The 26,933-nt window shown below is 38.1% G+C and overlaps 1 protein-coding gene across 10 annotated transcripts in view; it reads left to right on the forward strand.

The window, feature by feature from the left end:
* RBM46 (RNA binding motif protein 46) overlaps window positions 1-26,933 on the forward strand; it is a 107,814-nt gene that overhangs the window by 41,944 nt on the left and 38,937 nt on the right. For 2 of the 10 annotated variants that reach the window (XM_051819963.2, XM_051819966.2), the window contains 2 exons: window positions 3,984-4,043; window positions 10,731-11,934. The exons of 1 other annotated variant lie outside the window; for it this stretch is intronic. In XM_051819963.2, coding sequence (XP_051675923.1) covers window positions 3,984-4,020 — 37 coding nt within the window. In that variant the 3' untranslated portion in view covers window positions 4,021-4,043; window positions 10,731-11,934. Of the gene's footprint in view, window positions 1-3,983; window positions 4,044-10,730; window positions 13,520-26,933 lie in introns of those variants that run through there. 7 more of the 10 variants (XM_051819964.2, XM_051819967.2, XM_051819965.2 and 4 more) reach the window with 6 other exon arrangements.

The raw sequence follows: 26,933 nt of genomic DNA on the forward strand, positions 1-26,933 counted from the left end.
ACGGAAATTATTTGGTGGTCATTTGTGTGCCCTTCCATTGAATACCTAGGATTGAAAGTTATGGGTCATACTTTTCAAACTTTAGGAGACAGAGCTAAACAATTTTCCACAGTGCTTATGCCAGTATATACTTTACTAGCAGTAAATGGGAATTCACCTTGTTCCACCTTCTTCCAAACACTTAGTTGTCAGTAGTTTTAATTTTGGATATTCTGGTTAGGATGCAGGTACTTCAAAAAGTTTGTGGAAAATGCATTTAAAAGATTTTTAAAATTTGAAATGCATGCATCGGTTTGTTTATAATATGCACATTTTCCGTGAACTTTTTGGAAGAACCTTTATATCACTCTTTACTAATGATACTTGAGCCTCATTTAGTAAGATTATAGAGCATTGGGCTATCCCTGCTGATGCATCTGGGAAGCAGGGAACCAGTGGAAGATGGCCCAAGTACTTGGGACCCTGCACCCATGTGGGAGGCCCAGAAGAAGCTTCTGGCTTCTAACTGGCACAGCTGTGACCGTCGCGGCCATTTGGGGAGATAGAAGATTTCTATCTGTCTCTCCCTCCCTGCCTCCCTCTCTCATTCTGCCTTCAAATAAATAAATAAATCTTTTTTAAAATAAGTTATCATTGTTCAGATTGATCTCTTACAATTTTGGTGTGCTTGTTCTATTTACTTAGAGATGTTTATGAAAATCACATATTATGATTGTAAATTTATCTTTCAGTTGTCAGTTCTTGCTTGATATACTTGTATTTTGAGTTATTAAGTACATTCGAATTTAGAATTACATTTTTTCTAATGATTAACCTTGTTTCCATTATTCTGTGTCACTGTTTTATTTATTTATTTTTTAAAAGAAAGAGACAGGGACCAACTGATCATCTCTCATCTGCTAGTACATTTCCCAAATGCCTATAACAGCTGGGACTGGGCCAGGCTGCAGCAAGAAGCCAGACACTCAATCTCAGTCTCCCATGTGGGTGGCAGGGACTCAAGCCATTGCCTGCTGCCTTGAAGGGTATTGTTAGCCCGAAGCTGGAATGTGGAGGAGAACCAGGACTCAAAACCTAGGCACATACATCCTAAGCGGCTATTTAACCACTGTGCCCTAATGCCTGCCCCTCACTCTTTTTAACACGCTTTGGCTTTAAAGTCTGCTTTGTGATACTAATATAAACTTACAAGCTTTGTTTTGGCTAACGTTTGTATGTTGTACTTGTGTATTTTTTCCATCTTTACTTTTAGTTTTGCCATTTCTTAGCCTTAAGATTAGCCCAGTATTGTAGTCAAGGTTGTTTGTTGTTGTAGTTTGTATTTGTTCAAATTCTTGTCTTTGAAGTGTTTGGCCAGCTTGTATTAAATACATGTACTGATAGAATTGGGATTGAGTCTCTCATCTTGCTATTGCTTCCATTTTTTATGCTTGTTTATATAATTTTATATATAGATACATATAAACATAAATTTTAATATATATTTTAATAAACATAAATCAATTTTATATAGATATATAAACATATATTTATATATGGTTCATTTTATTTATTTGAAATTCAGAGTTATAGAGAGAAAGATGTCTTCCACCCATTGGCTCACTCCCCAGATAGCCACAATGGCTGGGGGCTGAGCCTGGGCCAGGCCGATACCAGCAACTAAGAGCTTCTTTTGGGTCTCCCATGTGAGAGGAGGGCCATCTTCTACTTTCCCAGGCCATAGAAGAGAGCTGGATTGGAAGTAGAGCAGCAGGATTTTGAACCAGCACCCATATGGGATGCCAGCACTGCAGGTGGAGGCTTTACCCACTACGCCACAGTGCTGGCCCCACCATGATAGCTTTTAGACTTAGTATATGTACATTTATATTTGTTTATATATTTATCATTTCATCATACATATCTATATTATTCTTTCTAGGGGATGCTTAGTTACATTTCCTTTTGTGTGAGTATGCTTGTGCTAAATTATTTCAGTTTTTTGTTTGGGTTTTTAATTCACCTGCCATTTGAAAGGGTGTTCTTATTAGATCGTTATTTTCCTTTAACCCTTTCCCGTCTCCCTGACTTCTGTTGCTTGTGTTGGGCAGTTGACTGTCAGTGAACTTGTTATTCCTTTGAACATAAATTGAGTCATTCCCTTCCCCATCAACTGCTTTGAATGCTTTCTCTTTTATTTTCAGAATTTTTGTATAATGGATTCATATAGTCTTACTAGTTTTTGTCTTGCCTGGGACTTTCACCACTTGTAAAATCTTTGTTTCAATGTCTTTCATTTGTTGCAAAACATTTTAAGTTACTCTTTTCAAATATTTCTTTTTAACATATTTCTTTTTCTTTTCTTTCTGATACTGTGCTTACATATGTTAGAACTTTTAACTATATCATATATATCAACTATATTCCTTCCATATTTTCTATTATTTTATAGGTTCCATCTGTGTATTTTCTTCTTACCTGTGTTTTGATTCATAGATTCTTTATTTGGTCTGTGTCTAACATGTTGATAAAACTATTCATCTGAGTTTATTTCTCAGTTCTGAGATTTCACTTGACCTTTTTGATTTTCATTTCCTTGAAAAAACTTTTGACTTTTATCTCCTTGATCAATTTAGACAGTAATTTTAATACCTAGTTCTGAAACTTTCATTATCTAAATACTCTTAAGATCTGTTGTGTTGACTGTAGTTTCTGTTGATTTTAGGTATGATACTGTTTTGTATAACTTTTTATTAAATGGCAGATATATGAAAAAATTATAAAGATAATATGAAGGTGGGCATGATATTGTCTTATTCAGAAAAGATTTATTTTGACTTCAGCAAGATGACCAAAGGACTGGCAGTGTTTTTCATCCAGGCAGGAGCAATGAAGGTTGAAGCTGAATTTAGTCCTGGTAAGGCTGATCTACTTCTGATTCAGTTTTATTCAGTCTGAGTCATGTCGCATCAGTGGCTCCCAGCTCTAGTACTTGTCCTACTTGTCTCAAGAACTTGTCTGTCTCTTCTCATCTTCCCTTGCTACTCATCTACTTATTGAGAACTTGCAAACTCTTAGATGGTGTGCACCTCCTAAAAGAGCCACACAACTCTCTTGGTTTTCTTCTTGTGTGAGGTCACAGCCCTTAGGCTGTCATGTCTTGATTATTCTCAATACATCTCAGACAGATGGTTTTATTTCTGATATTTTTGTTTACATTTTCTTATTCTTATCAGAAGTCTTGATAATATTACTCAGTTGAGTTCATCATATAGAAAACAAGATACTGTGACTTTTTCCTGAGTTATAATTGTTAGGTGATCATTTAAAATTTTCTGTAGATTAAACATTTTTCACTTGTTCACACTTTTATGCACATTTTCTTTATAGGAAGGATTTGGACATCCATCATTAACAGAAACTTTTAAGGGATCTGGACAGAACCCCTAAGGTGGATGGATGGTCTAGTGTACTCTGTATGATTAAATTAACTTTAGGTAGAGTTTTCTAGCAAACAACATGTTTTTTTAAATTTAGTATTACTTTAGAGTATATATCTCTTAAAACAGGAAGGATATGATGTTTCATGTGTAAAATAACTGCACCTTATACAACATGTATGTTTTCCAGATTTGCTTAGGTTCTTTGACTCTGCTTGTCAGAAATTGCAGTGTCATTTGTTTATAAAATCTTTTCCTTATCATATATATAGTTAGCTAGAAAGACCAACTAAAAAAACTAACTTTGTTTAGGCAGATAATTTTTTTCCCTGATGGTATATTAGCTGATAATATTCATTCAGATATAAAAATATTTTTTTAATTCATCTTTGCAGAACTTTAGAAATGATAATCATTTACCACTTGTTTCTTTTCCTCTAAATTTTTTTCCTGTTTACTGGTCAAAACGTTTTTAAGTAAAGTTATCAGGGATTCCATGCACTTTCACGGTAGGGATAACATCAATCTAAAGACTCAATTCTTTTCTGTCTTCACTGCCTACAGACAGGGAACACAATCTCTTCAGCCTGGACCTGTGTAGAAGAATTTGGAGAAAATAAGCAGGTAAGAGAAAGCCTCTTGGGGATTTTAAGATATATGTAGTTTCAAAAAAACAAGTTATTCTTTTTCTGGCTATAGAAGAAATGCTTAAAATTACCTAGTGAAATTTTGCAAATTACTTGATTATAATTTTATTAATTATAGACTCAGCAAAATTTGAAAAAATGAAAGTTAAATTAGTTTCTGTATTTCAGGTCTTCTCAAAACTTTTAACATGCAAGTGTACCTTGGACCCTAAGATTGTAAATACTTTTATAAATTAGATACAGATGGAATGAGTGTGTGAATGTTCTTCCTCAAATTATTTTTAAGGTGTTGACTAAAATAATGGTTTCTAAAGTCTAACAATTTTGGGAAACACTTTTGACCATATACTTCTTTGGGAAAATGATAGTGCATATTAGCATACTAAATAATTGAAGAAGAAACAAACCTATCTTTCCTAAACTTTCCCCAAGATTGTTTAGGTAAGATATTAGTGATTTTAGGGATTCTTACCCTTAAATTTTATGGGATATTGTTTGGGAAACACTAAAATAACCCAAGAAACATTTGGGTTTAGTTTGTATATTCCTAATTTTATTGAGGTATGATTAAATATATTGCCATATATTTGAAGTATATACTTTGGATCATTTGATTTACAACTTTGAAATTACATCACAGTCACAAAAATGAACATTTCTGTCATTCCAAAAAATTGCCTCATGTCCCTTCCTAATCCGTTCTTCCTTCTAACCTCTTACCCAGGCATCCATTCTAGATTAGTTTGCAACTTCTAGAATTTCACTCTTTAGTTTTTTAAGGTTTAAATTTTATTCTTTAATTTATAATATAATTTCTGGAAAATAAAGGTACAAAGTCTGATAGTGTGTATATGGTACTTTTATATTGTCAAAAGTGTCACATAAGAATTTGCAACTGAAATCTTAATATCAAAATTATTTAGAGAAAATACATTATAAATTGAAAAAATAAATTGAGTTTAAAATCAAAAGTGGGGCTGGTGCTGTGGTGCAGTAGGTTAATCCTTGGTCTGTGGTGCTGGTATCCCACGTGGGCACTATTTTCTAGTTCTAGTCCCTGCTGCTCCTCTTCCAATCCAGCTCTCTGCTATGGCCTCAGAAGGCAGTGGAAGATGGCCCAAGTGCTTGGGCCCCTGCACCTGCATGGTAGACCCAGAGGAAGCTCCTGGCTCCTGGCTTCAGATTGGCTTAGCACTGGCTGTTGCAGCCATTTAGGGAGTGAACCAGCAGATGAAAGACCTCTATATCCCTCTCTCCCTCTCACTGTCTGTGACTCTCTCAAATTAAAAAAAAAGCAAGATGCTTTTTTTCTTACTAAAACTTGAATCTCAAAAATTTAAGTACTCTAGTGAAAATTGGAAGAAGCCATAGGCTTTATAGTAACTTTCTTATTCAGCCATCCTCTACTAAAATTAACATATCCAAAGCCTCCTTGAAAATTGTCTAAAATAGGTATTGGCATTGTGTCACCACCTGTGACACCAGCATCCCCTCTAGGTGCCACTTGGTGTCCCAGCTCCTCCACTTCTGATACAGCTCCCTGGGAAAGCAGTGGAGGGTAGTTCAAATCCTTGGGTGCCTACACCCATGTGGGAGACCTGGGAGAAGCTCCTGGCTGCTAGCTTTGGTTTAGCCCAGGCCTGGCAGTTGCAGCCATTTGGGGAGTGAACCAGCAGATGGAAGATTTCTCTGTCTCTCCTGCCTTTCAAATAAATAAGTAAATAAATAGTCAAAAACAGATAGACGTAAGCTACGTTGTGGGCCTGCTCTTAGAGAAAACATTTTTTTTCCCTTGAAATTTCCTAGTATTCTTGCCTTTTGCTATCAGTAGCTTAATAGGAAAAATTAACTAGAAGGTAAAAATATCCCAAGCTTCCCCATTTTTTTCTTCAAAATTTGATTTTTATAGGGAAAGTAAGGTAAAAATTCAGTAAATTTCATATGTGTGTTCTAGGCAGAAGTATCACTTAATAAGTATCACTAATTAATGATTTTAAATATTTTATTGGTGCCAAGTTGCTTAATCACTAATGATTCTGAGAATATTTCCTCTGCTTTATAGTTAGCTTGATTTTCTCAACTAGGATGCAACAGAAAATAATAAATTGTAAATATTATTTATATTCAAATACATATTTTTAAATCTCTATTTTATGTTCTGCAGGTATACAGTACAGTTTAAAAAATCCCATTAAGAGTACAGTAGTTTTTTTGTAGATGAAATTCAGTGTTCTAGTGAAAATTTTAGTCAATTTTCAGTTTTAGTTTTTAATTTTTAGTCACTGAAACACTGAATTATTATTTCAATAGTGGTTATTGAATCTTAGAAACTAAAACAAATTGATGAGAGGAGGACATTTAAAATTGTTATGAATATTCTTCAGAAGTCTAAAGAAATGCTTAAAATATTTGTTAAAAGCCTTGGGAAGGGTATTTCATAGACTAAGAGCAGATGTTTCATCATCTTGGTGTGGTGGGAGTAATTAATCATATAGCTATCTTGAGAAAGTTAAACATAGAGTTATCCTATCACTTAGCAGTTCCATTTCTGTACAGTTCAAGAGGATTGAAAACATGTCTATACAGAGACTCGTACCATCATTGTTAGTGGCATCATTCATGATAGCCAAAAGAGGGAAACAACTCAGATATGGATCAGCTAGGGAACAGTTGAACAAAAATGGTATATCCATACAATGGAATATCATTCAGTCATAAAAAGCATCCAGTTCTGATACATATTACAACATGGTTGTACCTTGAAAACATATTAAGAAGCCAGTTCAGAAAGACCATGTAAATTATATACTTCCATATATATGAAAAGCCTATAAGCAAGTCTATGGAAACAGAAGATTAATGGTTGCTGGGGCTGGGGTAGGAGGGAATAAAAAATTACTGCTAATGGGAAAAGAGTTCCGGGTAATGATGCAAGTGTTCTGGAATTAATACGAGGTGGTTTGAGTTGTATAATTTTGTAACTTTAAATATAAAGGTATAACAGTAAAGGATGGTGAATATAGTAGCAGAACTTAAATAGCTAATAAGGAGAAATAAAGCTAATTATGAGATGGAAAATTAAAGAATAGATTTGTTAAGGTGATCAGTTTAAGTTCATAATTGATCACAATGATAGGATTAAGTGTCAAAGGGATTACATAAATAAGACCAGTGTCTGCAAATAATAATTGATAGAATGAAAAAGGAAAGAATGATCCTACATGGGAAGCAGGATACACAGCAGACTCATAGAATGGCAAATGCCCTAAACAGCACTCTGGCCTCAGAATCAGCCCTTAAGGCATTCAGATCTGGCTAAAAAGCCATGAGAGATTACTGACAACATAAATAAGAGTGTCAATTGTTAAATCAACAACAGGAGTCACTGTTCACTTACTCCCCATGTAGGAACTCTGTCCTTAATGTGTTGTACTATGTGAATTAATGGTATTACTAGTACTCAGACAATACTTTATACTTTGTGTGTGTCTGTGTGGGTGCAGTCTGTTGAAATCTTTACTTAGTATATACTAAGTTGATCTTCTGTATATAAAGATAATTGAAAATGAATCTTGATGAAGAACGGGATGGGAGAGGGAGTGGGAGATGGGATGGTTGCGGGTGGGAGGGATGTTATGGGGGGAAAAGCTGCTATAATTCAAGAGTTGTACTTTGGAAATTTATATTTATTAAATAAAAGTTGGAAAAAAAAAGAGTTGGCTAGAATTCATCCAAGCAGATACTTTGAGCTGACTCTTAAGTCTCTTTGCTTAAGGGTTTTCCCCATCTTTATTTATGTCTCACTTAAGACAGAATACAGCTAGATATAATTAGTGAGGTTTGGTTGAGATATGTAAGATAGAATTAGAAACAAAGTTAGAAAGAAATTAGGTATATCAGTGTATCTATTGTTTATATTTTCTCTAAGAAACTTACTGGTGGTATTCACTACCAGGTTGTGCGTTGGTCAGGGATAGGTAGTGGGCCACACCATAGTGGCTGTGTAACAGGACAAGTAGTTACCTCGACCATGTACTGCCAGCCTGTACACTTAACTGTGTGTGATGTGTTTCCAGTTATTACCCACTTATCTGCTCTTTCCAGATATTTTCCGAATCCACATGAGTCCTGGGTTCCTAGTTGGTCATTACTTCTTGGTTAGAATTGACACTTAGAATTAAGCCTATATGGCATTCTTTATGTAAATCAACTTTGTTCTATACAAATATTTATTATCATTTAGGATATAAATTTAAATTCCAGATAATTTGTTTAAAATGCTACCTATATTAGAACAGTTGTTCTCACGCTTTTTTACTTTTAATAAATGGCCTTTTCTTCAAATTTAGGAAGTACTGCATAAAAGTTTAGCATGTAAAACAGGGTGGGTGAGGAGCTACGTGGACTGAAATAGAGGTGCAGGGCTGGGTAGGTGCACACAAAGGCCAGGTAGCTGAAAGCGTCGCCATCTACTTCACTTCTGTCTGCCTGCCCATAACTGCTTGAGGTCCTTTTCTCAGCTATGTTTGAGAAGGAGACTGACAAAGTGAAAACACTGGGTCAAATGGAAATAATGCTTTTCTAGGAAACAGGAGGCCTACTTCTTAACTTACTCTTTCCTTGTTCAGCTGTGGGAGTTCAGATCAGTCTCTTAATCACTGAAATAGATCCTGGAATAGAGACTTCCAGAGTCTCAACTTCTGGTGTGTGATGTTTGAACTAGAGAATTTAATTATTCAGAAACTTCATTAGTGTCAACTATAAAAAGGCAAAGCCAATAAAAATGAACATGACACTTGAATACTTTACCAAAGATGTTCTAGTGGATGGTAAACACATTGTTGATCAAAACTGGAATCACACTGGGAATATCAAATGTTCGTGAGGATGTAGAACACTGTTGATCTCTTTTATTTTACTGGTGGGACTATAAAATGATCACAGTGGAGGAGGCTTAAGCAGTATCTATCTGCCCTACAACCCAGCAGTCCCATTCCCAAATCTTGACCTAAACTAAATCATACAATAGAATAATAATAAAAAGGAACAACTACTGAAACACAGAACATACCACATTTAGAAATTATATTGAGAAATCAGATAAAAATAACATAACACATAACTTAAAAATGCATTCTGTGAATGCCAAGAGGAGCAGAACTAACCTCTGGCAGTAGTAGATACTAGTTGCCTGCAAAAGAAAGGCTGACTGGGGAGGGCAGCAGAATCTTCTGGATTGGGGGATGTGTTTTACACTTTGTTCAGGTGCAGGTTACATGGATTTGTACAGTTATCAAAACTCGTTGATGAACACTATAGGAAATAATCATTTTTGGTAGGCAAATTATACTTCAGTTTTTAAACCATTAAGACAGCTGATTTAACACCTACTGTAAAACTTAAATTCTGAACCTGGCTCTGTGTCATTCCTTAAGAAGGGAACAGGGCAGTTCAGAATCAGTCCAAGGCATAAACCTCAGGAGTGAAGATTGGGAAGCAAAACCAGGGGTAGGCAAGTGAGTGCATGCTAGGAATTGTAACTTACTCATTAATTTATTATTTGCTAAAAATTAATGAAAATTTCTGTTTTTCATTTTCCATGATATATAAATTCTATGTTAGATCTAAGGAAAACATTCTGTTTTTAGGTTTAGCCGACTAGTTAAGTATTTGCAGTTTGTCTGTCTTAAGTTTGGTATTTTTGTGTTTCTAACCCCTTAAATGTTTTCTGAATGTAGATTGTCTTTGTGCTAAAATTTATTTTGAAATGGTTATGAAATTTTGTGAGCATCTAAATACAGCTTGTTTTTAATCTTGCAGTTTTAGGGGGAAATTCTTTTGTCTTGTCAATATACTACATGAACCAAGTCATCAGAGTCAGCTTTTAATTGTTATGAGTAATTTAGTCCCCTTAAAGATATAGGAAGACAATACTTCATTAGTGTATTTTTAATTTAAAAACTTAAAGGTTTATAACAGAGGCCTATGAGAAATGAAGGTTTACTAAATACTGTGCTAGTACTCAAATTGTTCAGCTCACTTTTTAAAATCTGCTGAAGACACTTCTTGTCTGTACATTTTCTGAACAAGCTGTATTACCTTATTACCTCTCAAATGGATATCAACTCAAAGCAAAAATAATTTCTCTTTTAAAACTGTATTTCTCTGCCTGCCAAAGTGTTCTGTTCTAAATCATCTTATCAATGATCACATTAAAATTCAAAGAGCATAGATTTACTGTAAGTACATGTGGCTAATATGGAATTGACTGTGTTTGCATAATACTCTTGAATAGGAAAGAACTTCCTTTAAAGTAGTTATTTGGGAATACAAAGAAACACTGATGCTTCAGTGTATTCTCAATACTGTACCCTTTAAGCAAAGTGCATCTTTTCAAAGAAGAAAAAAATATGTAATATTTGGAGGCATTCTACCTTGTATGTTAGAAAAGCAAATGATATCAAATATCAAAGTAAGTTCTCCAGTTCTAAAATACTGAAAATAACTTGAACTAGATACTTTAAAAATAAACTGCTTTATTGCTTTTATGGTATCATGGATAAAAATTTAAAAGGTGAATATTTTAATGAAGAGTTTTGCGATGCTAGAAATGAAACCTATATTTAACTGATTTTTATTTTTTTCATTTGTTTTTCTTAACTAGGTCCTTTCTGATGTTGCTTGAGCTTACTCTCCTGCAGTTGATCTCATTCCTGTTGGCTAAACATTAAGTCCCATGACAACATTAAGTTAGTGCTCTGTGTTTTAGGCCTCATTTATAGTACCAGGACAGTGTTACAGAAGAAGAAACGTTTCACCTGTACATTAGATGACCTAATTTCTTTTCTTCTATTCCCCAAAACACCATAACTTTTATAAATAATCATTTTATAGTCTTTGTTATACCCTGGGTTTATTCTACACTAAAGAACGTAGTTGAGTTTTTGGAAAGTACAGGATTTAAAGATTTGGTCTTTATACCAACTTATATAAAATTCTAATTAATGAAGCAGAAAATTATTATTGCATTAGATGAATGTTTATTGTGGAACAGTAATATTTGAGGTATAATTTTTTAAATAATTTGGTTTAATTTTTGGATATTTTTCTATACTGTAAGTTGATAATGGTTTCTTGAAGTTTATTTTATGGAGATGATTCATTTTACTGTTTTGTGGTACCAGTAGGAATCTAATGTTAAATTGATGTGTTGAGTTACAAATATATGTCTATGTTAGTATTTAAATAATGAAATATTAGGCAGTTAGTTTACCAAATGTTTTCTGCAGTAAAGGGATAAATGTTTTTTGCTGGTTTGATGCCTAACAGTTTCAAAACAAAAAAGAAGCAAACATGAATTCGCTGATTTTTATCATTCCTTCGTGGACTACCCCTTAGTGTCAGTACCAATTTTAAAATAAGCTTCTTTGAAGAGCAAGAGGAATCAGAGGTTCTCTTTTTCTGTGATCAAAATAATAATATCCCAGAATTCATTCTAGTAAGATCTCTGAAGCATTGCGTGAGTGAAGGAAACATGATACTGACCAAACTATCAGGATTTGCCTTGCAGTGAATGCTGAAATAGTCTTACCACCAGTATATATCAGTATTTTGAATGTTTGAACATTATGTTAAATGTGATTATAGTTTTAATGCTTTGTGTCTTTGAATTAAATTTGTGTCCATGAAGATGTGCACCATAATTGTTCATGTATTTATTTACAGACTACAATTTCCGTCGCAGCTCAGTAAATAGTCTTTCCCCTGTTAGTGCTACCCTCTCTTCTGGGACTCCCAGCGTGCTTCCTTATACTTCAAGGCCTTATTCTTATCCAAGCTATCCCTTGTCACCAACAGTATCACTTGCTAATGGCAGCCATGTTGGACAGCGACTATTTATCTCCAATCAGGCCTCATTCTTCTGAAGAAAATATTGTAAACATTAGTATGAAAATATCTCTGTATAAAGCATGCAAATTAAAATACTGTTTTATTTTAGAATCGGGTTTGCACATTTGGTTTTACAAAGGTAATATTTATTCCAGCATACTAAACATCAGCTATAACTCTGAATGACAGAATTATAGCATTTATAAAAATGCAAAGTTTAAAAAGTTATTCAGTGGTTTCCCTTAATAAAGGTACAGCAAACTGCTGTTCTTTTTAAACTTTTGGGATTTGCTTCTAATTCCTGAGTGGGAAGTTGGGCCCAAAGTGGTTTATGTTAATTTCTTGCATAATAACTTCACGAGGTAGCATTATACACATACTACAACACTGGAAGAAAATGATTATACCAGATTTGATTAGCAAGGATCACTATCTGTATTGGAGATTAGAACAGTTATTTAATGGGAAGCATCTGACTATTATGTAGAAAGAATTAATGAGGCAAAAGATAAGATGCAAATTTTATGCAGTACTAAAGAAAATATAGCCTGCCATTGTGGTCCTTGTAAATAACTATAAATACTTTGGTTAATAATTATTTGTTACAAGAATAAATTATAATTTTGCTGTTAATGTATTTAAGGTTTTTATAGTTGTGCTTCATTTGTGTTTTTGATATTCACTGTATTGTTTGAATAAGAAATGTTATAGTTTTTAAATGTTGAAATCATGTGTTAATTTTTGTACTTGAATTCAAATTCTGACATTAAATATGTGATGCTTCTAATATGCGCGTTTCATTTTTTAATAGAATGCACAAAAATTTGGCTCTCACAATCACTTACCTTTTCTGAGAAGTTTCTCTCACAAGATATACAGTCAGAGGCTCAATGTCTTCATGAGACCAAAGCAAATGAAATTGTAGACCAAAAATTGTTAGTTTTGTAAAATGGTTAATAAAAATCAAATATTCTGATAGGCACACTGAAGAGTCCCTGTTTTACTTATGAATAATTCATGAATCCAAGTCATTTCAACAGTTATGAAGTCTAATAATGAGTTTCATAATTGGTATCAGAGACAAAAATCTTTGAGATACCAGAAATTAACCTTTATTGATCAAATCAATGTGTACCTTTTTTGTAATAGGATTTGCGTACAGATTTGAAATGATTGCAGATATTTTTCTTACAACTTAATACTTACCTTTCCAGCCCACTGCTTTAGGCTTCATAGACTCAATACCTAACTGGCATCCTTTTTCCTCCTAACATAACTGAAGTGCATGGATTATGTAACTGATGTGCTAGGCAAGTGGCGCTCAGTTGCATATCACTCATTCAGCAAACGCACAATGAGTGTGTGTTTTGTTAGCATGTGATAGTACCCATGGGATACTGAGTTGACTCAGACTCTAAGCCAGAAGAAAAACAGACCCTTTTAGTTTTTTATGGAAATAATGTGGAATGACCCAAATCATCATGTAGCTTTTTAAAAAAATTTCAAATAATCTAGATAGCTTACCAGCCACATAATTTATTTGAACCATCTTGGTAATATGACAAGAATTGCCTAAGTTTTATAATAGTGCCAGGTAATAGCTATTTAAACTTGGACACAATTTTCCTTTAAAATTTATTATATTTGTTTGAGAGAGAATTCCCACCCACTGGTTCACTCCCTAAATGCCTGCAGTTACTGGAGCTTGCCCAGGGTCAGAGCCAGCAGGTGGGAATGCAATCTAGGTCTGTCACATGGACAGCAGGAACTCGGATGCATCACCATTGCTGTTCCCTTGTATATAATTCTTACCTCTCTGAACCCTGCTTTTCAATTTTTTTTTTTGTCGTTAAATTTTTTTAAAGAATTAAAAGCCAAAACAGCTAATAGTTACTCAAGTGGTAGCTGATAATGAGTATAATTATAGGAAGAGCATAGTAGTACTTCTTTGTACAGTTTTCATTCATTCTCACTTCAACCAGAAATAAGCACAATCATGGCAAACGCTGTCCCTTTCTGTAATGTTATGGATGGGCAGTTTCTGTTCTTACTGCATAGTTTCATTTGTGGACATAGTGCTGATTTGGTGCTTGAATTCTTATGCAGTAGCCCCTGGAAGGCCTCTGCTCCAAATGAGGGTTTCCCTTGTTGGCTGAAGACAAGATATTGATAGATTTTAGCCATGATAAGCCCACTGGGAAGGGAAACAGTTCCAGAGACAACTTTCATCAACTATGTGTAACTTTTTCAAAGAAACAGAGGTAATGTGGGAGCTATGACCAGGGTATATCTTGCTTTAAATCCCCTGTGAGTGTAAGGATGAGAGTAAATTTAATTTTACCTCTTTCCTCTAGTTTGTTTTATAATGTTAGTGGGAAATAGTTATCTGTGATTCTGAATCTATAGGAAAGGTTAATAAATCCATGTTAACAAGTCTTTATGTAAGAAAATGCCATAGATTATGTCAAAGGAGAAATGATAGACTGAATGATATTCAAATTTTGTTAAGTGGGTAAAATGTAGAAATAGATGACAGTCACTGAGCACACAGAAAAGTACTCTCATAATAAGAGAAGTACAAATTAGAAGTTCAGTTTGGGGGTAGGAGTTTGATACGATGGTGAAGACACTGCTTGGGATGCCCACATCCTACATGGGAAAGACTGGGCGGTGTCCTGGCTCCTCTTCTGATCTGCCTCCCTGCTAATTGCACACCAGGCGGCAGCAGGTGTAATGCCATTCATGTGAGAGACCCGCATTGTTCCCAGCTCCTGATTTTGGCTTGGCCCATCTCTGGCTCTTGCAGGAACTTAGGTGTGAACTAGTGGATGGAAGATCTCTCTCTGATTCCCAAGTAAAATGAAAATGGATTAAAAGTTCAGATTGACAGAAATTCATAAGTAGATAAACAGTCTTTACATTGCTGATGAAGTTGTAAATTGGTATAATTCAAATGGCCAGTAGCTTGCTTTCTGTCATCCAGCAGTACACTTAAAACGTTTTAATCCTGCAGTCCCAGTTACGGGATATGTGTGGATAAGGCTATTCATCACAAGAGACTGATGAAATGATACATTTTATCAGTGAATGCTAAGAAGCTGTACAAAGCAGAATGAAGACCTTTAGTCCTAATACAAAGAATGTTCAGTGAAAGCAAAGTTCAGTAATGTATGTGCAATACAGTGTACCTGTTTTGGTAAAGAGAACCCTTGCATGGGCTTCAACTCCTATTTGTACATGAAATTCTGGAAGTAAACACCAACAAGTGGTTATGAGTGAAGCAGATTAAGTCACACCATAGAATTCAGTTTTACGTGACAACGCAGTAATTTAAGCAAAAAGATTATATATATTGTTCACAGAAGGAAATGGGGCTCTCCGTTACCTGAACAAAAACACGTTGCCAGGCTGGGAGGTTACCTGAACAAAAACACGTTGCCAGGCTGGGAGGAGCTGTGCTGATCTATTTACTGATCACAAGATGATGGGTTTTGAGTGGAAGTTCATCTTGCAAGCTCTCCAGGGGATAAGCAGCACTAAAAGCAGTTGCTCGTCACGGCTTTTGACTGGTCCCAAGGCTCTTGAAATACCTGTCGTGTGGGTGTGGGTGTGAAGCATGTTCCACTTCTGGCAGGAAAATCGCCAAGTCCCTAGGAGTTGGAGCAAAGCCATTGTTCTCTTGGGAAAAGAATTAATCTCCTTTTTGAGAAATCCCTCTTAGCCAATGAGACCTTAGTAGAGACTGTGAGATCCTAAGTGAATTCAGCTGCCCATCATGAGTTCGCTGTAACTTGGTCACCAAATTCCTGAAGTTACCAAAAACAAATGATCCACACCAGGACCCACGCCTTCAGCTTTGAACTTACCTGTGTATGCAATGTCAAGCAGTTTTTTGAGCCCTTGCTACAAGCTTTTGTGGAAAAGTGGTGTCTTGAGGGGTATGGAAAACTGCACCTAAGGAAGCAGGAGAGCAGAGGGCCCAAGAGTTAGCTAATAGAATGTCCAACCCACATTTAGGAATACTGTGAAAACCAGGTTCATGTGAGCACTGACTGAATAAAAACGTCTGAAAATTGTGAGGTGACAATCTCGGAAAGGCATAATTTCTGGTAGAAAAAGAGTTAAAGGGAGCCTTGGGGTACGGGTAGTAAAGACAAATCAGGAATCAGTATCCTGTAAGACCAATGACAACCAAAGTAGGAGAGGATGGTGTGATGCCAGCAATATAGCAAAGTCAGCCTCCCGAGACCTTAATTCCCCTCCAGAAGCACGGCCTTCGTAGTACAAGACGAATTCCTGGCAGTTATCACCAGAGCCCCTACCCGCCAGGTTGGCATGGCTGGGTTGGGAGGACATCCCCAACTCCTGTGGGGAGTGAGTGGGAAGAGTAGAAAATAGATCCGAAATGCGGAATTTCAGGAGGGCCCTGTTTATATATCATTTTTCGGTTGGGATTCTGCCATTTGAAAAACCAGCCACCTCTCTTACTTCGTGATCTGGTTTTAGCCCAGTTAGAGAATCTAGAGCCCTTCAAGCCTTTTCCGGGATTGTGCTCTGTGGTCTTGAGCTCCTGGAATCCAGCTGTCATTCTGCAGCAGCCACGGCACTGGCGCTCCACCTAGTGGTGCTCGGTGGCACCGCAGACTCTAGTAGATGCTGATGTAGTTTGTGCTGAGCCCCCACCCAAAATGGGAGGTCCAGTACCTGTCAGTGATGGAGTAGGCCCTCTGGTAAATGCTATTAGACAAAGAACTTCTGGCCGGGAGACAGTTAGGAAATGTCTCGTAATAGCAATAATACAGTTTATTTAACTGTAGCTTTAAGACTAAATGGTAGGGCTAAGGGTGGGACTACAGTATGTAAATATCACATGTGTGACAAAGTAGCAATAATGAAAAATGGATGAGGAAAAGGGGAAGGAGGAAGAAGCCCTTCGTTTTGTAGATAATAAGTGGCAGATGGTGCTGTTATAAAGTGACATAGCAAATACAAAAGCAGGAACTAAAATCTCTGATGACTATCTTTGTACTGTTAAAAAAGTACTCTCTAGAGCAAAAATATAAACCTTCCAAAATATTAAAGCAAACTTGTCCTACAGGGAACAGTGTGCTATTATAACACTACATGTAGTACAGGTTTCGTGTTCCTTACTTGACAAGCCCACGACCAGAAGTATCTCAGATTTTGGATTTTGGAATATTTACACATGCATAATGAGATGACTTGGGGATGGACCTCAAGTCTAAATGTGAAATTCATTTATGCTTCCTATTTACCTTCGACACAGGTGCTGAAGGTAATTTAGCACACTAGGTTCAATGTGCCTGAGACTTGTCACCTCAAATCAGGTGTAGAATTTTTCACCTGTGGCATTGTGTCAGTGCTCAGAAAATTCCAGATATTGGAGCATTTCAGATTAGGGGTGCTCAACCTGAAATGATATTGTAAAATAACATGATAGTTGTGGATGGGCTTACCCCAAAGTGGCTCACCCAACAAGGCTGGCTCCGTGTTCTGTACAAGAGACCTAAATCAGCCAGCGCCACGGCTCACTAGGCTAATCCTCCGCCTTGCGGCGCCGGCACACCAGGTTCTAGTCCCGGTCGGGGAGCCAGATTCTGTCCCGGTTGCCCCTCTTCCAGGCCAGCTCTCTGCTATGGCCAGGGAGTGCAATGGAGGATGGCCCAAGTCCTTGGGCCCTGCACCCCATGGGAGACCAGGAGAAGCACCTGGCTCCTGCTATCGGATCAGCGTGGTGCACAGGCCGCAGCACGCTGACCACGGCGGCCATTGGAGGGTGAACCAACGGCAAAGGAAGACCTTTCTGTCTCTCTATCTCACTGTCCACTCTGCCTGTCAAAAATAAAAAATATAAATAAATAAAGAGACCTAAATCAAAGTGATCCGTAAAGGCAAATTATGAAGGAATGACAGATGTATACCAATATCTCAGAAGCAAACGTGTGTGTCTTTTGCACAAACGCGTACACAACTGTATTACCTGCAGCATGATTTGTAATAGAAATATATAGCAAAAAATCTAAATGTTCATACATGGGAAATTGGGGTACTGTGTCGCTCTAAAGAATGAGAGAGACATGTGAGCTGGTTTTCAGGATATAGTGTGAATGAAAGAAGAGGAGAGGATAATATGTAGTACCTTTTGTAGATGAGGAAAGACATAAATGTGCTTTATATTTTAAAAGGAGGTGGGGTAGTTAGGAATGGTGAGGCAGAAACAGACGACGTTGGTTACCTGCAGGAGGTGGGTGGGAGTAGGTTGGAAAGGGACTGGGGCGGGACAGCAACAAATCTTTAAGTATCTTTTCTGTATGGTTTCAAATTATGGAACTCCTTAAAAAGCTAAATCCTGGAGTACAAAAAAAATGAATCTGACTGTGTACCAAAGAATTAGCCACCCTAAAGAGAAGGGGAGGGGAGAAAAGGAAGGGAAAATAACTAACACAAGGAACTTTTGAGTCCAGTACTTTGACAGTATAACCTTGAGTGTAAATACCAGAATGGCTAAACACAGTGAACTATTAGGTTTGTCTTACACAGTGCTATGAGTTTGTGTGTATTACAGGAGTGATCGAATGCGTAAGTATATTGAGGATATGGGATGTGAGGAATCAGGTTTTCACTGCTGGAGAAGGGAGTTGGAAGGCTAGGAAGAATTTTGTGATGTTTGATTTTCCTTGTAAGTACCAGTTTGAACTTACATTTCTTAACAGAAATCTAGTTATGGGTATGTAGCTGTGTTTCTTTTAAAAACATGAGATTTCCCAGCTGTGTCTGCTGACCAGAGATTGAGGCAATGATACTGTAAGTAGCAATATGCATCCCTTTTACCCATACGTTGGGTTCTCAATACCATTTCTGAATAAGACAAGCCAGGGATCTAGATGATTCTAGATCTGGAGTAGGGAAATTAGCATGAACTGGAATATCTTTTATGCTTGTCACAAAGTGTTAAAAAATGATGGAGATAAGTGTAAATTATACCAGAGCTAGCTCAAAGGACTCTCTGGCCAATATGGGGCATTTTAACATCAAATAAAGTCATGATGGAGTGTAATTCCTAATTATATTTTAAATTTATTATTTATCTGAAAGGCAGATGACAGAGAGATCTTCTACCCACTGGTTCACTCCCTAGATGGCTGCAACAGCCAGGGCTGGGCCAGGCCAAAGCTAGGAACTTCATCTGGGTCTCTCACATGGATGGCAGGGACTCAAGCACTTGGGCCATCTGTTGCTGCTTTCCCAGGTGCATTAGCAGGGAGCTGGATTGAAATTGGAGCAGCCTGCACTGATACAGGATGCTGGCATGGTGGGCAGTGGCTTAATCCAGTGTGCTACAACACCGGCCCCACAATTTTCTTTATATATATATAGTGATACTGACATTCCAAAGTGGGTGATAGGAGAAATTACCAGAAAAGATAGGAACAGCAGGCTACAAAATCACCTCTTACCGCTAATTTGGAAAGTTTCATCCTTGGAAATCACATGGATTCAATCTGCATTTTGCATATTTTCATGCCTAAAATAGATTTATGCCTACTTTCAGCCTGGTGATAGTGTTGGATATACAGTGGTGGGCATACACTGCTCCTCTTCTCTTGGGGAGCACGCCTGACCAGTCAGTGTGTAAAACCCCCTCCAGATCAAAACTTCTGTTCAAGAGTGCTTCAAAAAGTTCATGAAAAATAAAATCAAAAGGTAAGTTTATTTTGGTGCCCAAATGCTCTAAACAATGAATACAAAAGAGCTTGAAAGTGTTCATGAAAATGCATATTCTGAAAAAGTATTGCTTGGATTTCAAGATTTTTTGGCTAAAATGAAATCATCTTTTCATCCCATTTTCCACGAATGTTTCAAAGCATCCTTGTATTCCTTGGTAACAGAGATATTACTAAGAGCTATAAATGTGCACATCAAGGTGCCCATGAAGAGTGCATGAAAGTCTGTATAGCATAAACGTTAAGGTAAAGTAACTCAGCTCTGATTGTGTAATTACCCATTACGAAAGAGTCTTGAGAAAGCTTTTCAACACTAGGTAATGCTTAAAAGGCACTATTTGGAGAACATTAGGGAGATGAAGGCCAACCAAACTTTCAACCACTAGAATCTTTGATCCTTAACCTGGTGCCTATTCTATCTTATGCTGATGGTGCTACCTGATCCCTGGCCTTTTAACTTCCCAATGCAATCCCTGAAGTAGTACAGATGGATTCATTTTCTTGGATGTCAGTAAGCAATTCTAGGTAATATTCTGTATAAACTAGGAAAAACTTCTCTAAGCAAAGGAGGGGGCCTGGTTCCAGGCGGCGCAGTAATACATGCAAGATGGCCTGTGAGAGAGAACCTCGCGTGGTGCGGGGGGCCTAGAATGGCTTCTGTTTTCTGCACTGAAGCCAGGCCCTGGGTTCACCCTTGGGTTCTGCAATGCATGGATGCAACCAACTGCAGATTGAAAATACCTGCAAACAATTCGCGCCTGAACTGAACATGCACGAACATTCCCTGCACATACAGTCAACCAGCTGTCGTCTGGCTCTGCCGCCATCAGGGGCCGCATGCAGGCTCCCAGGAAGGGCCGGTCCCAGTGGGCTCTGTGTTGTCCCCGCAGCGCCCCCCACTGGCGACGTGAAGGAGCAGACTCACAACTGGCCATTGTGACAGGCCAGGAAATCTCCAGCATCCTGAAGTCCAGAGGTCTTGCTCCTGCTCTCCATCATTTAATTAAAAAAGCTGCTGCTGTTCAAAGCACCCTGAGAGGAACAGAGAGGATGCGGGCGCTAAATGCTGCCTGATTATGATAACAGAATGCAAGGATTGGCTCCATTCCACAAAACCAAGTGAGTCCTCCCACCGCACTTGGAAATAGGAGTCACCCACAGCCACTGCCCTGGTGGCATAAATTTGTCTATGTTCTCAAGCCATAAAATCATTGTGTAACTAAAAAACAAAACAAACAGCTATTTGTATAGCATTTGCATTGTATTGGATATTGTAAGACTGATACAAAATATATAGGAGGTGGCAGGAATATAGCCTGGCTTTTTTTTTTTTTTTTTAACATTTATTCTTCTTGAAAGTCAGAGTTACAATGGCTTCTCCACCCCCCCATAACTTCCCTCTCACCCGCACCTCTCTCATCTCCTGCTCCCTCTCCCATTCCATTCACATCAAGATTCATTTTTAATTATCTTTATATACAGAAGATAAGTTTAGTATATATTAAGTAAAGATTTCATCAGTTTGCACCCACACAGAACATAAAGTGTAAAATACTGTTTCGGTACTAGTAATAGCATTAATTCACATTGAACAACACATTAAGGACAGAGATCCCACATGAGGAGTAAGTACACAGTGACTCCTGTTGTTGACTTAACAATTTGACACTCTTGTTAATAGCGTCAGTAATCTCCCTAGGCTCTAGTCATGAGTTGCCAAGGCTATGGAAGCCAAACTGTACTTCAGACATTTATATTTACTAAATAAAAGTTAAAAAAAAAATTTTAAAAGACAAAAAAAAGTGAAATTGACACTTTGAGAAGCAATGAGTTGAACAGCCGTTGTCTTGACTGTGGAGGAGCAGTATTTTTTTTTCCTTAATGGAGAATGGGAATGGAAGAGGGAGGAGGAGGTGGGGTTGAAATTGAGGTGGGAGGGCAGGCATGTTGGGAAGAATCACTATATTCTTAAAGTTGTACTTAAGAAATTTGTACTCATTTAATAAAAGGTTTCTTTGGGAAAAATTAATATTCATGCAAGCTAAAAAAAGGTTACTTATTATATGTTTTATGAAGAACTGGAAGAGAGAAGCTCATTCCCTCCAAGCATAAAGAATGATGAGGAAATTGAAAAGCTAATCACTCTGCTTTGATCAGTACCAGTGTATACAGGTGTTGAAATATCACACTGTATCCTAAAGATATGTACAATTGCTGCATGTAAATCAAAAATGTATAAAACCCAGTAGAATGTAAATGAATAAATTAAAATCACAAGAAAAAAAAAAAGAGAGTTACAGAGAGGCAGAGGCAGAGAGAGGGCTTCCATCTGCTGGTTCACTCCCCAAATGGCCCCAACAGCCGGAACTGGGCCCATCTGAAGCCAGGAGCCAGGAACTTCATCTGAGTCTCCCACAGGGGTACAGGGGCCCAAGGCCTTGGGCCAGTTCTGCTGCTTTCTCAGACCACAGCAGAGAGCTGGATTGGAAGTGGAGCAGCCGGGACTCAAACCAGCCCCCATATGGGATGCCGGCACTGCAGGCAGCAGCTTTACCCACTACACCACAGCGCTGGTCCCCTAGCATAGCTTTTAAGATGCCAGTTAGGACACCTGCACCAGCATTAGAGAGTCTGGATTTGACCCCCAGCTTCTGCCTTCAGGCCCCCAGCTCAGTTCCAGCCATTGTGAACCTTTTGGAGGAGTGAACCAGGCAATCAGATTCTTTTTCTAGCAATAAAAAAAAAAAAGATATCACAATATTTGTGTAGGTGATATGCAAATACTACATCACTTTCTATAAGGACCCTGAGCACAGATTTCATTGTCTGCTGGGGTTCTGAGGACCTTGTCCCCCATGAGCACTGAGAGCTGACTGTGTACCCTTTTCTGTCTCGGGGATGGAGCAGCCATGTCTACTAAGTTGCTTCTTATTCATCATTCACTTGCCATATGAGATTTTAATCCTTGTGAAGCAGTACAGACTGAAACCTGTGGAGGTTGGTGTAGGTGAAATGTCAGTTATATCAAGAAAAATTGCTTAATACTTTAGAAAATAAGTACTGTTAGATTCTTACCTTGCATGATCCATCAAAACAGACAACCCAGGTGGGTGAGAAGATAAAACGTTAAGAATTGGACACATAAACACATTCACTCTGAGAAGGGAGAATAATCCTGGGCATAAAGTGAGCCTCGAAGTGTCACAGAATTACAGGAAGCAGTCGCAGGCCAGCCTAGCTTCTCACCCATCTTCCTGTGAGTCCACGTGCATATAATGAGATAACCCAGGGCTGATTATCCAAGGGCAAACTAGAAGGGGGAAAGTTGATGCTTCATGCTTCTTTCTGTTTGAGGTGTAGGGGAAGGAGAAAGTCACCATCCTGTCCTCACCTGGATGTCTCAAAACTATGCAAAAGGATGGATCTCAGTGGCCTCTTCCTCCCAGCTTGCCCTCTCACACATCCCTGAAAACAGGCGGGATCAATCCTTTTCCCTCTGCAGCAAGAGTGGTGCATGTTTTGGAGGTCTCTTTCTGACAGCTCACGAGGTGGCCGGAGTCGGCCTGCAGGGGGAAACATGTTCCATCTTATGCAGCTCTGGCTTGGTGGAGATTTCCAAGTGCTTTTGAAAGTCAAAGCTGCAGTACATGCGTGCTTGGTTTCTATTCCTTTGTTCTTGGGCAAAGATGCTATTCTAGTTGTTTAGTAAAAGGGAGAGACTTTAAAAGAATCTGTGTAGGGGCTGGTGCCGTGGCTCACTTGGCTAATCCTCTGCCTGCAGCACTGGCACCCTGGGTTCTAGTCCCGGTTGGGGCACCGGATTCTGTCCCGGTTGCCCCTCTTCCAGGCCAGCTCTCTGCTGTGGCCCGGGAGTGCAGTGGAGGATGGCCCAAGTGCTTGGGCCCTGCACCCACATGGGAGACCAGGAGGAAGTACCTGGCTCCTGGCTTCAGATTGGTGCAGCGCTGGCTGTGGCAGCCATTTGAGGAGTGAACCAACGGAAGGAAGACCTTTCTCTCTGTCTCTCTCACTGTCTATAACTCTTTCTGTCTCTCTCACTAACTCTGCCTATCAAAAAAAAAATTAAAAAATTAAAAATAAATGGTCTGTAATTATCACACAGTTATTCTTAAGTGTTGAAAATTAACTGAAATGTGATCCCTGTTAAACATAAGAGTGGGAATAAGAGAGGGAAGAGATGTATAATTTGGGGCATGCTCGGGCTGACTTGCCCCAATTGGTAGAGTTGGAAACATACCAGGGGATTCCAATTCAATCCCATCAAGGTGGCATGTGCCAATGCCATCTCACTACTCCAAGTGATCAATTTCAGTTCACAATTGATCTTAATGAAAGGACTAAGAGTCAAAGGGAGCACATAAACAAGTCTAGTATCTGCTAACACCAACCGATAGAATAAATAAAGGGGAGAGTGATCCAACATGGGAAGTGAGATACTCAGCAGACTCATAGAATGGCGGATGTCCTAAATAGCACTCTGGCCTCAGAATCAGCCCTAAAGGCATGCGGATCTGGCTGAAAAGCCCATGAGAGTATTTCAGGCATGGAAAGCCAAGACACTCTGGCAAAAAGATCTCTGTGAGTGAGATCCCAGTGGAAAGAACAGGTCTTCAAAGAGGGAGGTGCCTTTCTCTGAAGGGAGGAGAGAACCTCCACTTTGACTATGACCGTGTCTAAACAAGATAAGAGTCGGAGAACTCAAGGGGCTTCCATAGCCTTGGAAACTCATAACTGGTGCATAGGGAGATTACTGATGCCATAAACAGGAGTGTCAATTGGTAAAGTCAACAACAGGAGTCACTGTGCACTTACTCCTCATGTAGGATCTCTGTCCTTAACGTGCTGTACACTGAGGCTTAATGCTATAATGAGTACTCAAACAGTATATTTCACTTTGTGTTTCTATGGGGGTGCAAACGACTGAAATCTTTACTTAATGTACACTAAACTGATCTTCTGTAAAAAAAAAAAAAAAAAAGAAAGAAAGAAATTATCAATTCCCAACTTGACTCTCACTGGGATTAAACATGACAATAGGTCTGATCTGATTTCATCATCATTTTAAAAAAATCATCTATTATTTTTCACTTTATGTTTCTGTGTGGGAGCAAACTGTTGAAATACTCACTTAAGGTATACTAAGCTGATCTTCTGTATATTAAGATAATCGAAAATGAATCTTGATGTGAATGGAAGGGGAGAGGGAGTGGGAAAGGGGAGGGTTGTGGGTGGGAGGGACGGTATGGGGGGGGAAGCCATTGTAACACATGAGTCGTACTTTGGAAATTTATATTCATTAAATAAAAGATAAAAAAAAAAGACCAGTTGTACTTTATAGTTATATATATATATATAACTATGTATATAACTATAGTTATATATGTTGTTATATGTATATAGTTAGATATGTTATATATAACTATAGTTACACATGTTGATTTGGATCACACTAAAAGCTGTTGCTATGGAGAGAAATGATGGTTTGGGGATACATTTTTATTTTTAAAATTTTTATTTGAGAGATGGAAGAGAGAAACAGATGCAAAGAGATCTAATTCCTTAGGTTACACACTTTATCTTGGAGAGGAGACATTCCGTATATTGCTTGGATGCCTGACAGGGTTGAAGTTCTAGCTCCAGTCCCAATTCCAGTTTCCTACTAAGGTTCACCCTGGTATGTTCAAGTGGTGGTCCCTGCCTCCCATGTTGGGGACTCAGACTGAGTTCCCAGTTCCTGGTTCTACCTGTTCCAGTCTTAGCTGTCAGGGACATTTGGAGAACAGACGGCAAATGACAGAGCTGTTTCTTTCTGCCTTTCAAATAAATGAATCATTCTAATCTGATTAAAGGAACAAAGACTATTCCAACCTTATAATGGCCATTTTAAAAATGGACAGGTCTATAAAGTGTTAAGTCTTGAGATTGTTTAACAAAATTATTTAGCGACATCATCAATGCACATAATTCACTAGGCTGTTTTATGATACCAGCATCTTACATTTTACATGAAATAGTTATTACTGCAACCCAATTAAAAATTTCTATATTTAACTGAAGACTGATTTATTACAATAACATTTATATAGAAAGTTTTCTCCTATCATTCTAAATTATAGGAATATAATTCAAATCAGTTTAAGTCATGAAAGTAGTAAGTACAGATTATTTAGTTTTCAAATTCATTGTCTTTAACATAGAAAATGCTGGTAATATGGGACCAGCATTGTGGTACAGCAGGTTAAACCACTACCTGGGACACTGACATCCCATATGGGTGCCAGTTTAAGTCCTGGCTGCTCCACTTGTGTTCCAGCTTCCCTGCTAATGTGCCTGAAAAGGCAGTGGAAGATGGTCAAAGTGCCTGCACTCCTGCCACCCACGTGAGAGACTGGATGAAGCTCCTGGCTCTGTCCTAGCCCAGTCCCAGCCATGGAGGCTATTTGGGAAGTGAACAGGGAATGGAAGGCCTTTTTCTAACTTTGCCCTCCAAATAAATAATCTTGAAAAGAAAAACATGCTGGTAATGCATCTGCTATTTAAAAGGTAAATTATCCTAAATTTAAAATAAATTTCAAATAAAAATGTAGAAAATTTAAAAACTTTTTAAACTAGACTATGCATAGGAATTGTTTTCTCCCTAGTCAGTTTGCAAGCTGAATAACTGAAAAGCCAGCTGAGAAAAACATCTCCATTGAAGGCCATGAAACAAGAAGTATTAACTTGAATTAATGAGATTGAAATATACATTGCTGCAAAATTTTGAGGCTACAATGAAAAATTTGTGAATTGAAAACCTAGCTGACAACCTTAAAACTGAATTAAGGCCAGCGCCGCGGCTCACTAGGCTAATCCTCCGCCTTGCGGCGCCGGCACACCAGGTTCTAGTCCCGGTCGGGGTGCTGGATTCTGTCCCGGTTGCCCCTCTTCCAGGCCAGCTCTCTGCTGTGGCCTGGGAGTGCAGTGGAGGATGGCCCAAGTGCTTGGGCCCTGCACCCCATGGGAGACCAGGAGAAGTACCCGGCTCCTGCCATCGGATCAGCACGGTGCGCTGGCTGCGGCGGCCATTGGAGGGTGAACCAACGGCAAAAGGAAGACCTTTCTCTCTGTCTCTCTCTCTCACTGTCCACTCTGCCTGTCAAAAAAAAATTAAAAAAAAAACCCTGAATTAAGGCTTTTTCATGGACTTTTTCATTTACCAAACTAACAGAACA

Source organism: Oryctolagus cuniculus, chromosome 8 (assembly GCF_964237555.1).
Source record: "Oryctolagus cuniculus chromosome 8, mOryCun1.1, whole genome shotgun sequence".
NCBI lineage: Eukaryota > Metazoa > Chordata > Mammalia > Lagomorpha > Leporidae > Oryctolagus > Oryctolagus cuniculus.